Raw genomic sequence first — 17,742 nt, 5'->3', positions numbered from 1 at the left:
TATAACACAGATTCTAGTAGATGAAGCAAGAAATGGCAGGTATGTACAGTGCAAATGAGGTTTTTGAAACAACAAATACAGTTTGACTGCATTAAAAGAAAAAAAAAAGAGCAAAAAGAAAAAAAAGTTATTATCTTGGACTTCATCTTGAGGTGGTTTTGTTCTATTTTACTTTTTTTGATCTTCAAGAGGGTGCTGGTAGGGCAGTGACTAAGAGTGCATGTGGTGTGTGTTAGTACACTGATGGTAATTTTACTGCTGCTAACTGAAAATCCTCAAGGGGGAGTTAATTACAGGAAAACCTTCCTAAATATCAGCCACATATTTTCCATGACAAGAAGGTTTTTTTAACTCACGTTGAACAACTCCAGAATCTGAGTTATCATTATTTACGTGAGCATATTTTGCAAGAAAGTAAAATTTGTATTTGTACAATGCAATTAAAGTTTTGCAGTAATTTTTTAAGGCTTTCTTACAAGTGACAGCTATTGCTAGGGCAAAAGGATCGTGTATAAATTGCATTTTATTTTGTATGGCAAGTTAAATTTCCTTTTATTTCTGTTTCTGTTTGGGTGGTTTGAGGTGGAGGTTTGTGTTTGCTTTTTGTTTTTGTTCTTATTGTTTGGGACTTTTTGTAAGGTTGAGGCCCAAACCAAAACCAGTATTTGGTCATTTGGGGTTTATTGTTGTTCTTGTCATGGGGTTTTTATAGTTTGGGTTTTTTTTTTTTTCTTTCTTTTTTTTTCTTTTACTTTTTCACTGAACTGAAAAGTTTTATTATTTGCAATTTAGGTGCATATATTTACTTAAACAATTTAAACTTTATGTATTGCCACTGGGGAGTCGCCGCCTTCTGTAAATGTTTGCAGATTAGCATATTTTTAGAGGGAACCCGTGGAACTTCAAATCAAGAGCAGCAGCAATCACAGCGAACAGCCTCCAGTGTGTTGAAGTTAGTTGGTCCTGATGTGTTTGGTGAATGTTTTTCAAACACGGCTGTGCCATGGGTATTCTCAGTGTATCCTTTAAGGAACAATATTTTCATTTTCAACTTTAAAAAAAACCCAAACAAACAAAAAGGAAAAAAAAAAAGCCACGGACACATACACTGCTGTGTTTTAGCATTACCACAGCAAAACTTAGGTGTAGAGGGAGTAATTACTTATTTCTTACCCTTTTTAATTTTTATTTTTTTTTTTAGCTCCCCTTTTAATTCTTTTTTTCCCTTTCTCTGTGGCTGCTCTGAGGCGGTGATTTAGCTCGAGCGGGTTTGGAGGCGGCGCTGCCGGGGAGCGATGGGAGCGCTCCCGGTTCCGCGGCGCTCCCGGGGATGTCGCTGCCCGGGCACGGACATTGACCGGCCCGGTGACCGTGTGAGGGGCGGAACGTGGCTTCCCTTCCGTCCCGAGAAATCCCGGCGTAAGCCCAGGGATGCCCCGTGGGAGGCCGTGTGCCTTGGAAGCAGGTGCAGGCTGTTCTCCGGCTCCGGGGCTCCCTCATCCCGGGGCGCATTCTCCCGCTCACCCCTCCCGGCATGGACGGCTTTTCTGCCGGGGGGTTTTTCTGCCCCGGCAGCTCGGCCGGCCGCGAACGGGAGCGGGAGGGATGCGGGGCCGGAGCTGCGGCGCCGTTCCGCCTTTCCCCCCCGCCGGGCTTTTCCCGGCGGGAGCAGCCCCGGTGCCGGCGGTGCGGACCGGGACCTGTCGTGTCGCTCTGCCCCGGGCGGGTCCCGCCGCTCCCGGCACCGTGCTCGGTGTTGTCGCGGCGACGGTCCCGCGTCCTTGTTTGGAGCGTGGGTTTGGGGGTCAGGGTGACACACCGGGCAGCCGGGACCCTCCTCCAGCTCCACTTCCCAAGGAAGGCTGCAGGGGAAGGGAGTCTGCTGCATCCTTTTTCCCCTCTGTCATAAACACTTGAAACAGAGTTGAACGCTGCTGAGAGCACTGGATAATTTTGAGCAGGCTTAATAGGATTAAAACTAGATGTGTCCTAACATTAGAGGATTAAGACAGATACTTCCCACAGCTAGTCCTAAGCAGTTTTCTTCTTGAACTTACATTTAAAAAAATAAAATTGCAATCCTTTGTCACTGAGACCTGACAGACAGCACCGTGTCTCATTTCAGCTCCCGATGAGGATATACTTGTCAAAGGAAAGCAGTCCATCAAGAGTCAAGTTTTAGGAAACCAGAACTCTGAAAGCGAGATTCTCTTGGAAGGTGATGATGATATCATGTCCTTCATGGAGGAAAGAGAAGTGGAGAACTTGACAGGTAACGTCACCTATCTAATTTTCTCCTTAGCTTCTTTACTGTTGAAGTTCTGATCTCCCCATCAGGGTCTGGGATACACACTGATAGTAACACATTTCCCATAACTGGGTCATTAAGAAAATTTTCTGTTCACCTCAGATACTGAAGGTTTATTTGAATAGAGTTGTGCGTTTTCATTCTCTGCCTTTTTGCTTCTGCAGTAGATAACTATTCTAGAAAACCTTCCTTATAGAAAACAGCTCTACCTTGAAAAGGGCTTCTTTTGTTTTCTCGACCTCATTCCAGTCAAATCATCAGACCTAGTGGACAATTAGGCAAACTGTCTGTAATTTAAGGCTTTGGAGACCTTTAGTTTTTTTCCTAAGTCTATAAAATTGTACATACCGGTTATTTACTTCCATGTAAAGGATTTTACTTACTGGATTTAACTCCTTTAAACCCCTTGACATTCCCCCACTAAAGTTCTTTCTCCACAGACCATGGTCTCACTAGACTTTTTTTTTCTGAAGAAGAAATAATACTTTAAATCTTTCATCTTAATTAATTTTACATGATCACATGCAACATTTGCGGATGTTGCACCCTCAGTGGAGTGGGTCCATTTCTGTACAGTTCAAAATGTAAAACCAGAGTAACCAGTGGTTCAGAGACTGGGAGTTATTGTCTCAATTGCTATTTGAAGAGCATGGGTTTTACAGGGAAAATGCAAACTTCTCTGTGTTCTTTTGCTTTTCATCTGGTATTCCATGTACACTTAATTTAGAGAAAAATATAATTTATTGGATAATTCTGTTTCCCTGAGAAGCTGGTAGTATACTCTTACATTGATATGGATCATGCATATGATAATTCACTGAAAATGCTGGAAGTGATTGTTTATTGGCATTTTGCTTATCCCTGAACTGCATTCCACTCTTTTTTTTAAAAAAACAAAAATGCAGCATAAGGAGAAAGAAGGCCTGCGTAGGAAGAGTAAAGTACAATGAAGAATAAAGTAAAAGGAGAACGATGCAAAGGCATTTCTCTGTATGAATCTTTTATTTTTTTCCCTTTCTTCCATGAGCTTCCTTCTCAACAGCCTTCTCCATGTTTCCTTCTATTATTCATTCATTGGTTTGAGTAATACATCCATACTGTAATAGAGGTGAAAGGGGAGTTTAATTATATAATCTTGACAATGGCAATAGGATTAAGAAGTAATCCTCACTAATAAAGTGGTGTGGGTTAGAAATGAAGTGGAAATTGTCAGGGGTCTTCTACAGGACCTGGACTGCCCCAGCTTCTGCATCTGTCTGCTTGCCCTGTAATTGAATGTCTGCAAGTGATTGAAAAAATGTTATTTCTCTTCTGGATTACATGCTAATGTACAGGGGGCAAAGGGAGACAGCAAAAGAACACATAGCTGCTTATTTCATCCATTTGTGGGGTTGAGCTTTGGGAAATCATGGCAGTTCCGCAGCTATCTCATGCCCATCTGCAGACACAATGTATTTGTACATTGGGAATAGAGGGCAAAGCTGCTCTGATCTCAGCAGAGCATCTCTTCTTTTGTCCTAGTGGCACACATTGAGATTGATGTGAGATTAAGGACCATCACCCTCCTAACAATCGATGGAAATGACAATTCATCTGAATTTTTTGTCAGTTATTCTCACGTTGATTACCTGAACGTGTGTACCTCATTTATAGATGCTTTATTAAAACAAAATTGTCTATGTCACTTTAATATCTTCCACTGTTTTACAAAAGTCAGATAATACTGCAGCCACGTAACTTCATTTCCTTGCCTCTTAATCAGATAGATGACAAATCTAACCTGTTTTCTTTCTGTGTGTGTTAGTTTATATAATGCTGAACCTATTGTTTTCAGTAGTAGTCTGATTTGTCCCTGTGATAAGCCCTGTGGAGATGTGATTATTCCAATAAAATTTCATTCAGTTGGAAACGAACCCTCCAGCTGTTTACTCCCACAGTCCCTGAGCTACACTGACACTGTATGGAATCCTTATTCCATATTTACAATATTTAATGTGGAATCAGAAGCTTCTTTAAAATATTCTACTTTAGGCTCTATAACATTGTGTAACCTTAACAAGAGATTTCCAGCATCCATGAGGGGGAACACTTTGCAGTTAGACAACTTCGAGCCTTGACTGCTGTGTTCATCTTTGTGAAATGTTGTCAAAACTTCCCAGCAGCTAAAGAATACATCAGACAATAAGGTTTCAAGTGTTCATGTGTGCATTCTCTATGTTTCATATAACAGAAGGTGTGCAACTCTTGGAGTTTCTTGGACAGAAAATGTGTCTGAGTAAAAGCTGAAGACTGCCATGCTGAAGCCAGCTCTGTGTAATGTATGCAGCAGTTTGCAATTGCAGCTGCTTCAGTGTTCGGCAGCGCAGAGACACTGCAAATCTGTTACATATGTTCTTTTCTGGGACAGAAAGGGGTTTGCTCTTTAAGTAAGAGCTGTTCTCTTTGCTTTATTTTAATATCCTTGGCCTGAGAAGTGAATAATTTGTACTCGCATTCTTTTCGGTTTGAACATTGTTGGTGTTCTCCCGCTTTGGCAGGTCCAGTGTCCCTCAGCACACCAGCTCAGCTTGTGGCACCCTCTGTAGTAGTGAAAGGCACCCTTTCTATCACTCTTTCTGAGCTCTACTTTGAGGTGGATGAAGAAGATCCTAGTTTTAAGAAAATCGACCCAAAGGTAAGAGATCATTGACCCTGAGCTCTGAGAGATGATGACAAATTACCCAAGACCTTTAATTCTTCACTTGACTTTTTACCTCTGTTGAGCTGCCGTGTTGCTGCTTTAATAACTTTGCCACTGACCATATATGTTGCTGAACTTCACGTAGGTGACACCTCCTTTCCTGCTCCTTTTTCTCCCTCTCCCACAATTCAACCCTACTTGAATGTTAATTAGCTTGCTGCGAATAAAGCTCCAGGGAGACATGTCTGAAATAAAGACATCTTGAATCGCAGGCCTGTGTGAATATGGGAAAGTTCAGCAAGGCTTTTAGCCTGAATACTTTGTTTTACTTCCCTGATTTTAGCAAATGTCAGTGTAAAACAGCACTGAACTTCCCACACTCCTAAGTTTGCAGTGCTCCTGTCATATTACTTTATAACACATTTTACAGGGCCCGTTATTATTTATTGTGCCTGAACATAAAACATAATTGCCCTTCTAAAAGATGTTTCTGAGCTGACCTGCTAATTTCCACAAGCTATTTGCTCAGAGTTCCTTGATTACTCATGTTTTGGTTAAAACTAGTAACCTTTGGTAGAATTCCAATTTCAAAGGGAGCATATAGTGCAATTAGCTTAATAACGTTGCACTTGGATGTTTTCTACAGTGTTACAGCAACAATTCAAAAGTGGGACACAACTGGTAAATATTCTTACAATTTAAGCATAGTCACGGTTCTTGTTTTCTTAAATACCTACCTGCCTAGTGTTTGATTTCTTTGGGAAGGGTACTGCTGGAAGAAGTAGTGATTTTCTGTTTGTGTGTAGAGAGAATACCTTGTGTGTTAAGCACTGGTTCAGTTCTTTGTTCCTATTGAGTAAATTGCTCTTGTCTGTATTAAAAATGGCATCACTGAGTCTGAAAGCTGGGATTATCAAATCCTCTCAGGGAAAAAATGTATTTTGAGCCAGATTTTAATATAAGTGATTAACTCAAATTGTGATTTTATGTGGTATCATAAATGAGGTTTAACTTTTCTTTTGGTCCTGAAGAATTTTTGAAATATATTGGAAATTATTTTAAGCGTGAGATAGTGCTTAAAAATTTTATATGCTTACTCCTTCTATTATGTTTCACTAATCCCCCCCACATTTAACTAAAAAACCTCATTTAATGATGAAAATAATATAAATGAAATTAAAATTGGTTTGATATGTTAGTGTATTGCATTTTCCATCTAAAATGTTCTGCTTGCTTTCGTACTAGCAAGAGAAAAGTCTTACAGAGCTGCATTATTCTGCATTTTTGGTTTTCACGTTCAGCACATGGGATCTTTCAGTACAGTTACTAATTCTTAGCATTCCTGTTACATGTTTTGTGGGAGCATTGACATATAACATACAGTTAGCCTCCTTTTCTCCTGCTTCCCAGTATTTGGTAGAGATTGTTTTCTTAACTGAGAGCAGGCGTTCTGGTTTTGTTTGACTCAGAGATTTTCTTGGAGTTCTTATAACAGGAGAGGTTGGTTACATGAAATACTGGCTACGCCTCTTACATTCTGCTTGCAATGTTACTTTAGCTGAGGTCTTAAAAAAACCCAACCTTTTATAATGTCTCAGGGGTGGGGGTGTTGCTAAAAATCCGATCTGAATCATTTAAAAAACTATGTAATCTTACGAACAGCATCTTTTCAAGCATTAACGCCTCCCTGCCCCACCCTGCGCTGAAGTCAATGTATTTTGGTAGCGATCATGAACTGCTGTAGAAAATGCCCCTTGAAAAAGAAAAAAAAAACAAAAAAAAACCCAAAAAAACCAAACACCCAAACCGTCCCCCCCCTGCCCCAACAACTAATCCTCTGTAAGATCAGCAGGCCTTCTTAATTAATGAGGCTTCATCTGTTTGATAAATTTAAGTTCCCTGTATATTTGTCTAAACTACTGAAAAGAAAACATTGTGACAAGTTCCTGAAGGAAAACCTGCCGTAGGTAGCGATAGCATCGGCAGCGATACGATCAGAGTCGGGCTCCGGGCTGTTTTGGGAAGGAAAAGGGTAACCCCGCGGGCTAAGCCCGTTCTTTCCAGGTGATCCGGGACCGGCGCTGTGGAGAGCGCTCAGGTGGCTCCACGAACGACGTGTGGAGCTCAGCCGGGGCTGGAGGGGCTGTGGGGCCGGGGTGTGCCCGCTCCGCCGGGCAGGGCGCCCCGCTCATCGCCCCGGCTGCTGCCGCCAGCGACGATTGCGTTTGTGAGCTTAAAGGCAAAAGCAGCGCAAGTTTGAATCGTTATTTCTTCCCGCCTCCGTCCAAAAAAGAAACGAAAATAGTCTTTTAGGGAAAGAACTTGACTTGTTTTTTGTTTTTGTTTGTTTTTTTTTTTTTTTTTTTAACCTCCCCCCCTCTCCCACGGAAGGATATGAAAACTTGCTCGAAATGCTCCGAGCCGGCGTTGCAATCTTTCGGGCAGCTCGAGCGGGTAACGCTAAGGTTTTTAAGTTTTAGGAGTGCGCTCCCGATAAAAATCCTGCCAGTATTTCTCAGTCGTCCCGAGCAAGCTTCAAGCGAAATGGCTCCGGGAAATCAGGCAGAGCTTCGCTTTGGAAGAAGGGGGGCTCGGGCAGGGAAGGAGATCGGCAGAGAGCGCCCGGGTGCCGGTGTAGGATCGGGTTCCCGCTTATCTCCCCGTCTGACTACGCTGCGGTGCGATTTTATGCTGTACTTAAAAATCTGGGCAAAAACAAATGTTTGTTTAAAAAAAATATCGAGCGGTTACTCTAAATCGCATTAATTATTCAGGGTAGATCTATAACTTCCTTCGTGTCAAAGTCAAATGGATAGCGCGTTCGCTCTGGGAAGCGAAAGCGAACAGCGATGGATTTGTAAAACAAAATGCAGCGCTCGAGATTTACCGGGGGAAAATAAAAACAAGCAATACCGTAAGGAAAAGAATATATTAAAGGGAAAAAAACCCCGACCGTAGGGTAGGAAAAGGCATGCTGTAATTCTGACTAAACTGTGGCGAGCTGCTCTGCGATGCTCCATATATTCCAAGATTTAGAACAGAACCTTAGAGTAATAGAAATATAGCAGATGTTGTCACATGCTGAACTACGGAATACATAAATTTTTTTTCTTAGATGCACTCTTTTTTTTAAATGGAAAGGAGGTTTAGAAAACATCAGTCTAGGTGTTGCGTTTAGCCTATTTTTACTTCTCGTGGTTTCGTTTATTTAAAAAAAAATCCTTCTGAAGTTCAGAAGGAATCTACTTGCCTGAATTTAAGAACCATTCACAAAAAGCGTAAAGTTAAAGTAATATTTTTATTACTATTTGCAACAAGTCAGTTGTGGGGCACATAATCTGACCTTGGCACCGAAATACATTTAACGTCAGTAAAACTTTTTTAAAAGGGAGATTTGTACATATAGTTAAATAATTTTTTTTTTCACTTGGTGACAACATTCAGGCAAACAAGAGAGCATAAGAAAAGGACTATACATGGATTGGAAAAGGTACCTTTCGGTTTTCGTTTTGGAGTTGCAAAAGTCCGATCGCTTCTTTTTGTGACCTTTTAAAAATTCACATTGGAGGACAGGAGGAGAGAGGCTCTTTTCCCTTCTTCCGTGCAAGGCGGTGAGAGTTTATGCCGGGAAAACCGTCTGTAAGTTTTTAAAGGCCGAACTGCAGGTGGGTGGGGGGGTGGCGGGGGGCGCGTGTCTCTCGCCGCCTCTTTCCGTCGTCGTTCGCGTTAAATAAAAAGTTTTTTAGGCGCTGTTGTTGTTTACGGAGGGCGAGTTTTTGTGCGCGGGGGTGTTAACCCTATAGCTTGTCGAGGCTTTTGGGATTGGTGAGGATTTCTCTGGCTAGCCTCCAGGTCTGTTTGGCGGCGCTTTCCAGGGCCGAGTGGGGTTTGCCCTGAAAGAGGTCTAGGTTGGGCAGGAAGTAGTGGGGGCAGCGCCGGCACTGCAGGCAGGAGATGAGCTGCAGGAGGATGCCGTTCAGCCGGTCGCCCAGGCACGCCTCGTCCCAGTCGGTCTCCCGCGGGTGCTTCTCGCACTCGTACAGCAGCAGCGTCTTCATGTGGTAGTTGTTGAGGGGCTGCCCGGGCAGCTCCAGGTGCCGGTCGCGCAGCGTCTTCAGCACCGACAGGCACTTGTTCCGGCAGCCGCCCATCAGCAGCCGGTTCTCGGCCTCGCCGAACTGCAGCACCCACGCGTCGCTCTCGGCCGAGCTCTGCTTGCCCGTCAGCGAGTAGCACTCCTTGGAGAGCAGGTTGAAGCCCTCCGCCTTCACCTCCGCCACCCGGTTGGGGCCGGGCCAGGGGATGTGGGGCATGGGCCACTGCGCCGCGCTGCGCGGCCAGATCCCGGTGCACTTGAAGGCGGGCGTGATCTGCACCACGTACCGCTCCCGGATGCGGAGCTTCACCTCGCTCGTGTCCGCGATCATCTTCACCACGTCCCGGTAGCTACACTTGTCCACGGCCTGGGCCACCAGCGTCTGGAAGCGGGAGCGGATCTTGCGGGCGGACAGGTAGCCCGAGGCGGTGATGAACTCCACCCAGAGGGACATGCTGCGCTTGCGGCCGTCGCTCAGCTTGAGCACGGCGCAGCCCGGCAGGGAGCCGTCGTCCACGAAGTTGAAGACGCCCATCTGGTTGAGGTAGAGCACCACCTCGAACTCGGTGGGCGAGATCACCTCCAGCCCCTCGTAGCGGGCGTCGATCTCGCTTAGGGAGCTGATGAAGCGCGGCTCCTGCACCTCCACCTCCTTCAGCACGTCCGACACGACCTTGCACACCTCCCGGATGGTCTTGGCGATGGCCGCCTTGCGCGCCTGGCAGCGCTCCGTGTAGTATTTGTTGAGCTGGTAGACCAGCTTGGCCTGCGCGGCGATCATGTTGGGGCACAGGTCCGGGCTGTACACCGGGCTCTCGCAGTACGTTGAGGGATCCAATGCTTTAGCGGTGGCTGCAGCTTTGCGGAGGGCACCAGCCAAATCGCAGACCCCCGCCGCCTCCGGGAAGAAGGCGGCAGCGGCGCGCCAGTGAGAGCAATTAAAGAAATCGGCGAGGGCGGCGAAGCACAAAGGAGCGAAGCCCAGCGCTGCCCCGGCGAGGAGGAGGAGGAGGAGGAGCGGGCCGGTGCGGGCTGGGCGGCAGCGGCGGTGGTGCCGGTGATGCCGGAGCCGGTGTCGGAGCGGCGGGCAGCCCCCGCGGGCTCCCGGAGCGCAAAGTTTTGGATGGCGATGGGGGCAGGGAAGTCTGGGCTGCCTCTGCGCTCAGGCGCCCACCCCCCCGCGCAGTGACAAAAATGCCGTTTCAATAGTTCATGGAAAACAAACAAACAAAAAAAACCCCCAAAAACAAAACAACAAGCAAACTTCCCCAGGACTCGCAGAAGGTCCCCGCAGAAAAGCCGGTCGGCGGCGAAGTTTAAAATCGCACACGGTACGAGAGGAGGAGAAGAAAGCGAGCAGTGCCCTCAGCGGAAGAGTGAACTCTGTGTCTGTCTGTCTGTCTGCCTCTCTGTCTTTCAGTCCGTGGCACCGCCAGAGATGTGCATGAGTTTGGCTGCCGCTCGCTCAGACTGTCAGGGGGTGTTGTTGATTTCCCTTTTCCTGCTGGAGGCGTTGGCTGAACCCGGCTCTGTGGCTGTCTCTATCTTTAGGCGCAGACGGGTGCACTTGGTCTGTGATCTCTCATTCCCGTCCTGCAGCTCTACATAGATTGTTGTGAGAGAGACTGTATGATGGAGAGGAGTTGTTGCTTTTTTTTTGTTTTGTTTTGTTTTGTTTGTTTGTTTTCTTTGCACAGACTTGTGTTTTATCCTGAGCGGGAGGAGGGCGTCGCTGCCGTGCCCGGGGTGGCTTCTCCTCCCCCTCCCCACCCCTGGAGGTGCGCTCCGAGGCTCCCGGTCCCGTCCGCGCCTCTCGCTCCGCTCCTGCCGCGCCGTGTGCCCGCGTCCCTCTCGCGCCGCCGCCGCCGGGCCCTGTAGTTTATGAATGGGGCCGCGCGCGGGCGCGGGGCGGGGCCGCGCCGCCAATCGCCGCCGAGCTGTCAGCGCCTCGGCCAATCGCGGCGCCCGGCGCGCGCACACGCGCCCGCGCGCTCCCGCCCCCCGCCCCGCGCCCGCTCCGCGCAGGGGGCTCGGAGCCGGGATGGGCTGCGGGGGGAGGGAGAAAACCAAAAACCCCGGTAACTTCGCCCCGTAGTGGCCGGGGAAGGGCGAGGTGAGCTCGCTGATCTCTCTGCTCGCTGCGAGGGGACCCGGCGGCAGTGCCGGTGTGTGCGGAGAAAGCGGAGAGGCGGGCCGGGGCTTCGCCGCAGGCATAAATCTTATTTCGCTTAATGCCGGGCTGCAGCAATGAAAGTGGGACCGTCACCGGAGTAGCTTGGCACGCCTTGTTTTACTGCCCCCAGTCACCTTAATTTAGATAAATCTTGTGCCATAAAGTTCTTTTCATCCTCCTAAAGCGCGGGATTGAGTTATTCGAAAGGAAACGATATTTTACGCAGGTCTGTATTAATAAGAATATGGAATGGTTTGGACATAAAGCCGTAGCTCCGTGGTGTCAGGTCGGAGGGAGCCCCGGGGCAGTACCTGCCGCAGAGCAGCCAGGTCTGCTTCTCCTGCGGGCGCTTAGGATGGAAGTCAGGGCAGTTTCCGCACCTCGGGGCGAGGGTGCGTGGCTGCTTTGCCCTGCCCCGGGCCGTGCAGTCCCGCGGTGCGGGGCGGCTCGCCTCGTCCGGGAGCCCTGCCGGGGCCGTGCCCGTGCGGGGCGCGGTGCTCTCCCCCCATGCAGAGCTTCCCCGTAACCCGCTCTCAGCGGCTGGGCTCGGTTCCTTGCGCTCTCCTCCTTTCGCTGCAGATGGCTGATCTTAATAAAGAAAATACCGCCGTCTGCTTTCTGTGTGCCTTTAAATTAGAAACATGTCTGGTGTCGACCGTATCGCTGGAAGAAGTAAGTATGGACGTGCCCGGCGCCGGTGCGGCTCCGTCCTCCGCGAGGAGAGGATCGGCTCCCTGCTTCCCTGCCTGCGGCCGGGGCACTCTGCGCCCGGGGATGGGGGGGCTGGCCCGGCGGTGTCAGGTGTCCCCTTCGGGAGGGACACGAGCCCAGGGAAGGCTCGGAGGCGAGCAGCTTCCGAGGGGTGCGGGAGAGGGGGCAGCTGCCACGAGGGCAGAGTCGCTGGCTCGCCAGGGCGCTGGCGCCGCTGCTCGCACGGTCTCTGGGTGTCCCGGGGATGCGCGGGCTGGAGCGGAGATCTCCGCCCCGGGGCTCCGCGGGTGAGCGCCTGCGGAGCCGCCCCCTCCCCGCAGCCCCGGGCGGGTATCGCCTCGCTTCGCTTGCGCCCGGCTTCTCTGCGCGGCTCGGCCGGCCCGGCGGATAAGCCAGGGTCCCACGCCTCCGGCAAAGGGAAGAGTTTCTTAGGGCTGGGGGTCCCTTTCACACGCCGCCGTCGGAGCTCCCGGGGCGTACTCGCTGCCGGGCTGGCCTCGCTCTCCGCCAGGGCCGGCCAGGGCTCTGCACAGCCGCCCTCCCAGCGGAGCCGGGGGAGGGCTCCGCGGGGTCTCGCCGCCCGCAGAGAGCTCCCGGCCCGGGGGTTGCCGTGTCCTGGGCGCGGAGGAGATGCTGGAGCTTTCAGGCGGCCCTGGCAATGGCGGGGAGACACGCGTTCCTTTTTTTCAGGGCAAAAGCGGGAGGAGGGGGCGATTCCCTTCCCGCCCCCCCCCGCCGAAACGGTGCCTAATGAGTTGGCGTTACCAGTGTTCAGATTTAAAACAATTCATTACCAATTTTCCTGCCTGAGGTTGAAGCCCTAGTAAATAATAAATCAGCTAAACAAAAGCTGACTTTAATTTATTGCCCCATCGCTAATTAGAAACATCATTTGAGCAATAAACTTAAACACTTCCAGCAAATAATGCACGTGAAACCCTTCTCTCCTCTGTCTGGGCGTTTGTGGCCGCACTGCATTAAGACTAGCTTCATCTGTGGCGGAATTTGCTCTCGCCGTGATGAATAATTGAAGGAGGAACAAGATCCGAGGAGGCTATAATTGAAGAGCCCTTGTCACCTCTGCTTTTATGTATGTTAGTGTGGAAGTCTATGAGCAGCTCCTTGATGGTGTATAAAACGAAGTGGCATCCCCTCCAGCAGCAGGAGATACTGTATTCCATTAAAAAAGACCGTGTGCGTGTGTGTGCCGCAGAGAGGGAAGCTCTCAGGGCTAAAAGCCACTTGAAGTCTTCAGACCGATTGATCTGTATTCTCTCGTTATAATCCGTCTCATCATACTTGAGTTAATGAGGCAGGGGCGGGGGTGATCTGATGCTCCTTGACAAATTCATTAGGGAGGCTGCGGGACATTTTATTTGACTGTTAAACATCGTGTTTGTTTGGTTTAAGCAGTGCCAACATCAGCATGCCGCTGCCTGGAGCTACCGTGTTTTGTTAGCCAGGGCTTCTGTAAAAAGATACTGAGAAGGGGACGCGGTGTGCAGTGTTTGCCTTGCCTTGGCTCCTCCTGCCCCCTCCCGCTCCTAGGGCAGGGAGCTCGGGCGGGTGTAAATCCAGCCGTGCAGGATAGGGATGTGCCACGGTGTTTTCTTCGCACTCAGGATGGCAAAGTAGCAGCGAAGGGCTTGCCATTAAGACTTTTTTTTTTTTTTTCCTCCGATTCAAGAGAACACTATGTATTTTTGTTAACTGCTAAAACAACGAAAGAAAAAAAACAAACTGGAAAGCAGCTCAGAGTTTTAGCAATAAGCGTACAAGTTTCTTGCCGTGTTATGTTATAACATACTTTCAGTTGATTGCCTAGCCAGCTTATCAACGTGGTATACATGAAATATTTCTTAGTCTTTTAATGACGACTGGTGTATTTTAAAGTTTCTGTAACATGCTACTGATATAAGGTGTAATTTTTAAGGTAAATCAAAGTTTAATCAAAGTGACTTAAGGCTATTAAAGGATTTCTGTCAAGCCTGTCCTTTTTCTCTCCCTTGCTGGGAGGCAGAGTGAAAAGAGAATTCAGGAGCAGGTGCTCCCAAAAGGGCTGAGAATTATTTTTAAGAATAACATATGAAATATGTATGTGTTTGTATATGCTTTGTTCATGGCAACTTTGCAGATGAGACCTGGCTAGCATTCCATTATTTTCTAGTAGTTGGTTTCTTCTTTGTCATTTCATTTAATGGAAACAGTTTTGCAGAAAACGGAATAATTAATCTGCTTGTGGAACCTAGCGTTGTGTTATTTTTTTCCTAGAGATCAGTCTTCAAACATTCTCAGCTTTAAGTGCTTTGTAGGACTCTGCTTCCATTTATAGAAGAACTGTATGGGAAAGGAGCTAGTGCCCTTTGCCTGTCATTTTCATACATTCCTGCACTGCTGATGAAGCTTGAACTGCTGCAGGGAATGTATGGATTTGAAAAGAAATTATTCAGTAATGCATGTTGTGTTTCTCCACAGCAAAACTGGGTTGATAGTTAAAGCCAACACTGCACTGGTTTTGAGGGATAAAATTCCTTTTGCATTCAATGGTGTACAGTGTGTAGCTCTTTTTGGGAGTCATGGCTGGACGTTAGTGTCTGCTGATCTGTCCTAAGGTCTGTGTATATGAAGTTAGTTGATGGCACACACCGGAGGAGAAATGACAATTTCATTTTTACAAATGTCATTAATGTATCTCATCAGCCTGAAGCGTTGTATAAATCTTGTGCATTTTTTTCCTGTGAAGATTGAGTGGTATGGCAATTAAAGAATTTATACATGTTTCTAAGTCTCCCCTAGCTTTTCTTTCTTCAGTGGCAGAGGGATTGGTTCCAGCTACTCCTTTAAGTAGCCTGTTTCTGCTTTCCTGTTCAGTCTTAAAATGTGAATGTGTTCATAATCTGGTGTTTAACTATAAGCATTCTGATGCTGAAGGACTTTCTCTAATGCTTTGTGATTTGTATTAAAGGCAGTATCTTCTCTTTTCTCATGGTGACTAATGGTGACTTCTTTTAGCTGTAGACTGGTTTGCATGCTAAATTCTGTTTTGTAAGTTTATCTTTAAACAGGGAAAATCAGATGTACTAAAAAAGAACAATTATAGTGCTTGTGTAAAATTTTCTTCTTGTTCAAACTTAACGTGGGCCTTTTGTTTGGATGCAGTTGGTGGGTGGGTGCATGCTGTTTCATCCATTAGAAATTACTAAGTTCACGTGTGTTGGCTCGTCTTTATTTATAATAACTAATTAATTATATTAATGACATCACTTTTAAGAAGTGAGAGCATGTTACATGCCAGGATTTTCTCAGCTTCATCTCCAGTTGAATGCATTAACACTTACTTGCTTGAGAAAAAAATGTGAGGTGAGCTACAGAGATAGTCTGGTTCTTAAAAATGCTGTGAGTCTGAATCAGCACTTCTTTTAAAAGTACGAGAAATACAAAGGTGTTTTAAGTAAAAACAAAGTTTTGGAAATGAAAAAAAAAGATTAATTTGCAGACTCTTGGCTTTTTTGTCAGTGGCTGCAGATGATTGCTCTGTTTATTGCTTTAGATGTTGATCTCTTTGTGCATGTGTGTAATGATGCCAACAAACAATAACCTGTCTGGTTTTTACGGGTTAGACAGCTATTTTAGAGATCAAAATCTTCATGCAGCCTTGTCAAGACAAAGCATATGTATAAGCTAACCTAAAATTGCCTGAGTTACACTCTTTTAAAATGCCAGTTCCTAGGTCCAGAGGCAAAAGCTCCTTGTTCATAAGCTTATCTTTAAAAAAGTGCTTTCTCAAGTACAACATGCAGCAGTGTGAAATCCTCTGCTCCTCACCAGCCACTGTACAGGTTATAACCTTTCACTGAGTTTCTATGGGGGCAATTTATAAAGGGAAGGGGGTATTGTGGGAGGAGGGAATGGAGGGGGCTCAATCTTCTCAATAGCACTGGTGACCAGCATGGAATACATTGAGTCTCTCTCTCACTCTCCTCCTTGTATTTTAAGACAATTTTGTTTTGGCTTTGGTTGTGATAGACAAAGCATGCAATTTTTATTTAATTTAAAAGAAGTCCTGTTTGAGCAGTTTTCTAACTGTTCCCTCATTCAAATTAAATGTACAGTTAGAACCATCTACTTTTCTGTGCATTGTACTTCATAGTTTTGAATTTTTATCCTTGGCAAGTACTATGTTGATATAAAAGTTGTAAACTATGACTTTTAAAACCATTGCAGTTGCTACTTTTGATGAGACAATCAAATCATAGCTAATCCTATTTAATATCTTGATGTGCATATCTTATTTCAGAATAACTTCTCCATGTTAATATGCTGCTCTCTTTTTAATTTTCTTGTGAATTTGGTAAAACCTGTGTGCTAAATAGTTCAGGGTACCATCTCCTACTGCTGGAAGGGGGAAACTGCATTGGCTCAAATAATGTATAGAAGCCATCTGCATAGCTTAATTGAAATAATATTTGGTGATCTAAGAGATGGAAATTGTTCCTTTTCTTTAACCGTCTGAAATAAAACTAGGATGTAAACCAGCTGTCTTGGCCTATGGAAATCAAGGTTCTGCCAGTCTGTTTCTTTTCTTCATTTTCTACTTCTATCTTCCTTTATTATCTTTGTATCCCAAGGAGTCTTTCTTATTTTCTAACTGGTTTTGTCTGCAACAAGGGGCTGGGTTGGTGTGTTTAAATAGACTCTGGATAGAGTGAAAAATCTTTGATCTATGGCTATGACTGCTTCCAAATGATTTGCTTGCTGGGACTGGACACTGTCCATGCCCTTTCACTTCGCTATCAGATAGGCACACAAAAAGGACTTGACATGCTACCAGATGCATAGTTAATCATTGCATTAGGTCTGTAAAGGGGACCATCCAGACTCAATTAGGTTCACCATTTTTAACTAGTGTTTGCTCTGTAGTTTGTTTGGAGTACAATATTAATTCTAACTGCCATTCTGTTTATCTAAAGGGCTTTAACGCAGTTCTGTGCTTTCATTTTCGAGGAGTCTTCTCTGCATTTGTGCTGCTTCGTGTCTATCTAGAGCGCGGTATATTTGTTAAAATCTAAAAAAATATTGCAGTATAGCATATTATCTGAAGCTTTAATGAAAAGAGATTTTGTCTTTTTGTAATTCAGCAGTTTTCCTTTCTCTTTTCCAATTTTAAAAAGTGCACTTGAAATAACCTAAATGCAGCAGCTGGCATATATTGAGGCAGCATTCAGAAGTAAAGCTTACAAGGGTATCTGGAGTTTTGGAACTGAGTCTTAAATGCTGAAAGCCAAGCAGCAGCATTTTCCCTCTCACTTATTTACTAAGAGCTCATTCTTGTGTCTGGCACTGCATGGTTTTGTGCAAGAAGGATATTAAGGGTGCAGGAGTTAAAAAGGTCCAGCTGTAGAGTAAAAAGCATTGCTTACATTATTGTTCTGAGCCTTGCCTGGGATTTCTAGGAGTAGTTTGTATATTTATATTAATAATTGTTAACTGTATGCCCTGAATAAAGTCCAGTGAAAATTCCTAGCCTTCTCAGAGTTTAAAAAAAATTAGTATTAACTACAGTTTACAGATGAAGGTAGTTCTTTCATGGCGTGAAGAAGCTTGGGTGTTCAAATTATATAAATTATTTGGATCACTCATGCTGTCTGCATGTTCCATTATGGCAGGCCCATGGAAGCAGGAGCATAAAAAGACAGAAAATAGTTTTTGATTGAAAATTAATATATAAGAAAGGAGCACTAATCAGAGACTCTGAAAATATTTTCATTTGGTTT

At 46.0% G+C, this 17,742-nt stretch overlaps 2 protein-coding genes across 2 annotated transcripts in view; one reads left to right on the top strand and one right to left on the bottom strand.

Moving 5' to 3' along the window:
• LRBA (LPS responsive beige-like anchor protein) overlaps positions 1-17,742 on the top strand; it is a 364,271-nt gene that overhangs the window by 194,095 nt on the left and 152,434 nt on the right. Inside the window, exons 38-39 of the mRNA XM_062493665.1 lie at positions 2,126-2,272; positions 4,846-4,982. Coding sequence (XP_062349649.1) covers positions 2,126-2,272; positions 4,846-4,982 — 284 coding nt within the window. The remainder of the gene's footprint in view (positions 1-2,125; positions 2,273-4,845; positions 4,983-17,742) is intronic.
• Positions 8,786-9,865, bottom strand: MAB21L2 (mab-21 like 2). The gene has a single exon (XM_062493881.1). It carries the CDS (start codon positions 9,863-9,865, stop codon positions 8,786-8,788), a length of 1,080 nt encoding a protein of 359 aa, XP_062349865.1.

The sequence above is a fragment of the Cinclus cinclus genome, chromosome 5 (genome assembly GCF_963662255.1).
Source record: "Cinclus cinclus chromosome 5, bCinCin1.1, whole genome shotgun sequence".
NCBI classification, from domain to species: domain Eukaryota; kingdom Metazoa; phylum Chordata; class Aves; order Passeriformes; family Cinclidae; genus Cinclus; species Cinclus cinclus.
The sequence above is the reverse complement of the archived record's forward strand: the minus strand, read 5'-3'. Positions and strand labels throughout refer to the sequence as shown.

Excerpts from the sequence above, each read along its gene's own strand:
- MAB21L2 (XM_062493881.1), bottom strand. The coding sequence starts at position 9,865 with ATGATCGCCGCGCAGGCCAAGCTGGTCTACCAGCTCAACAAATACTAC.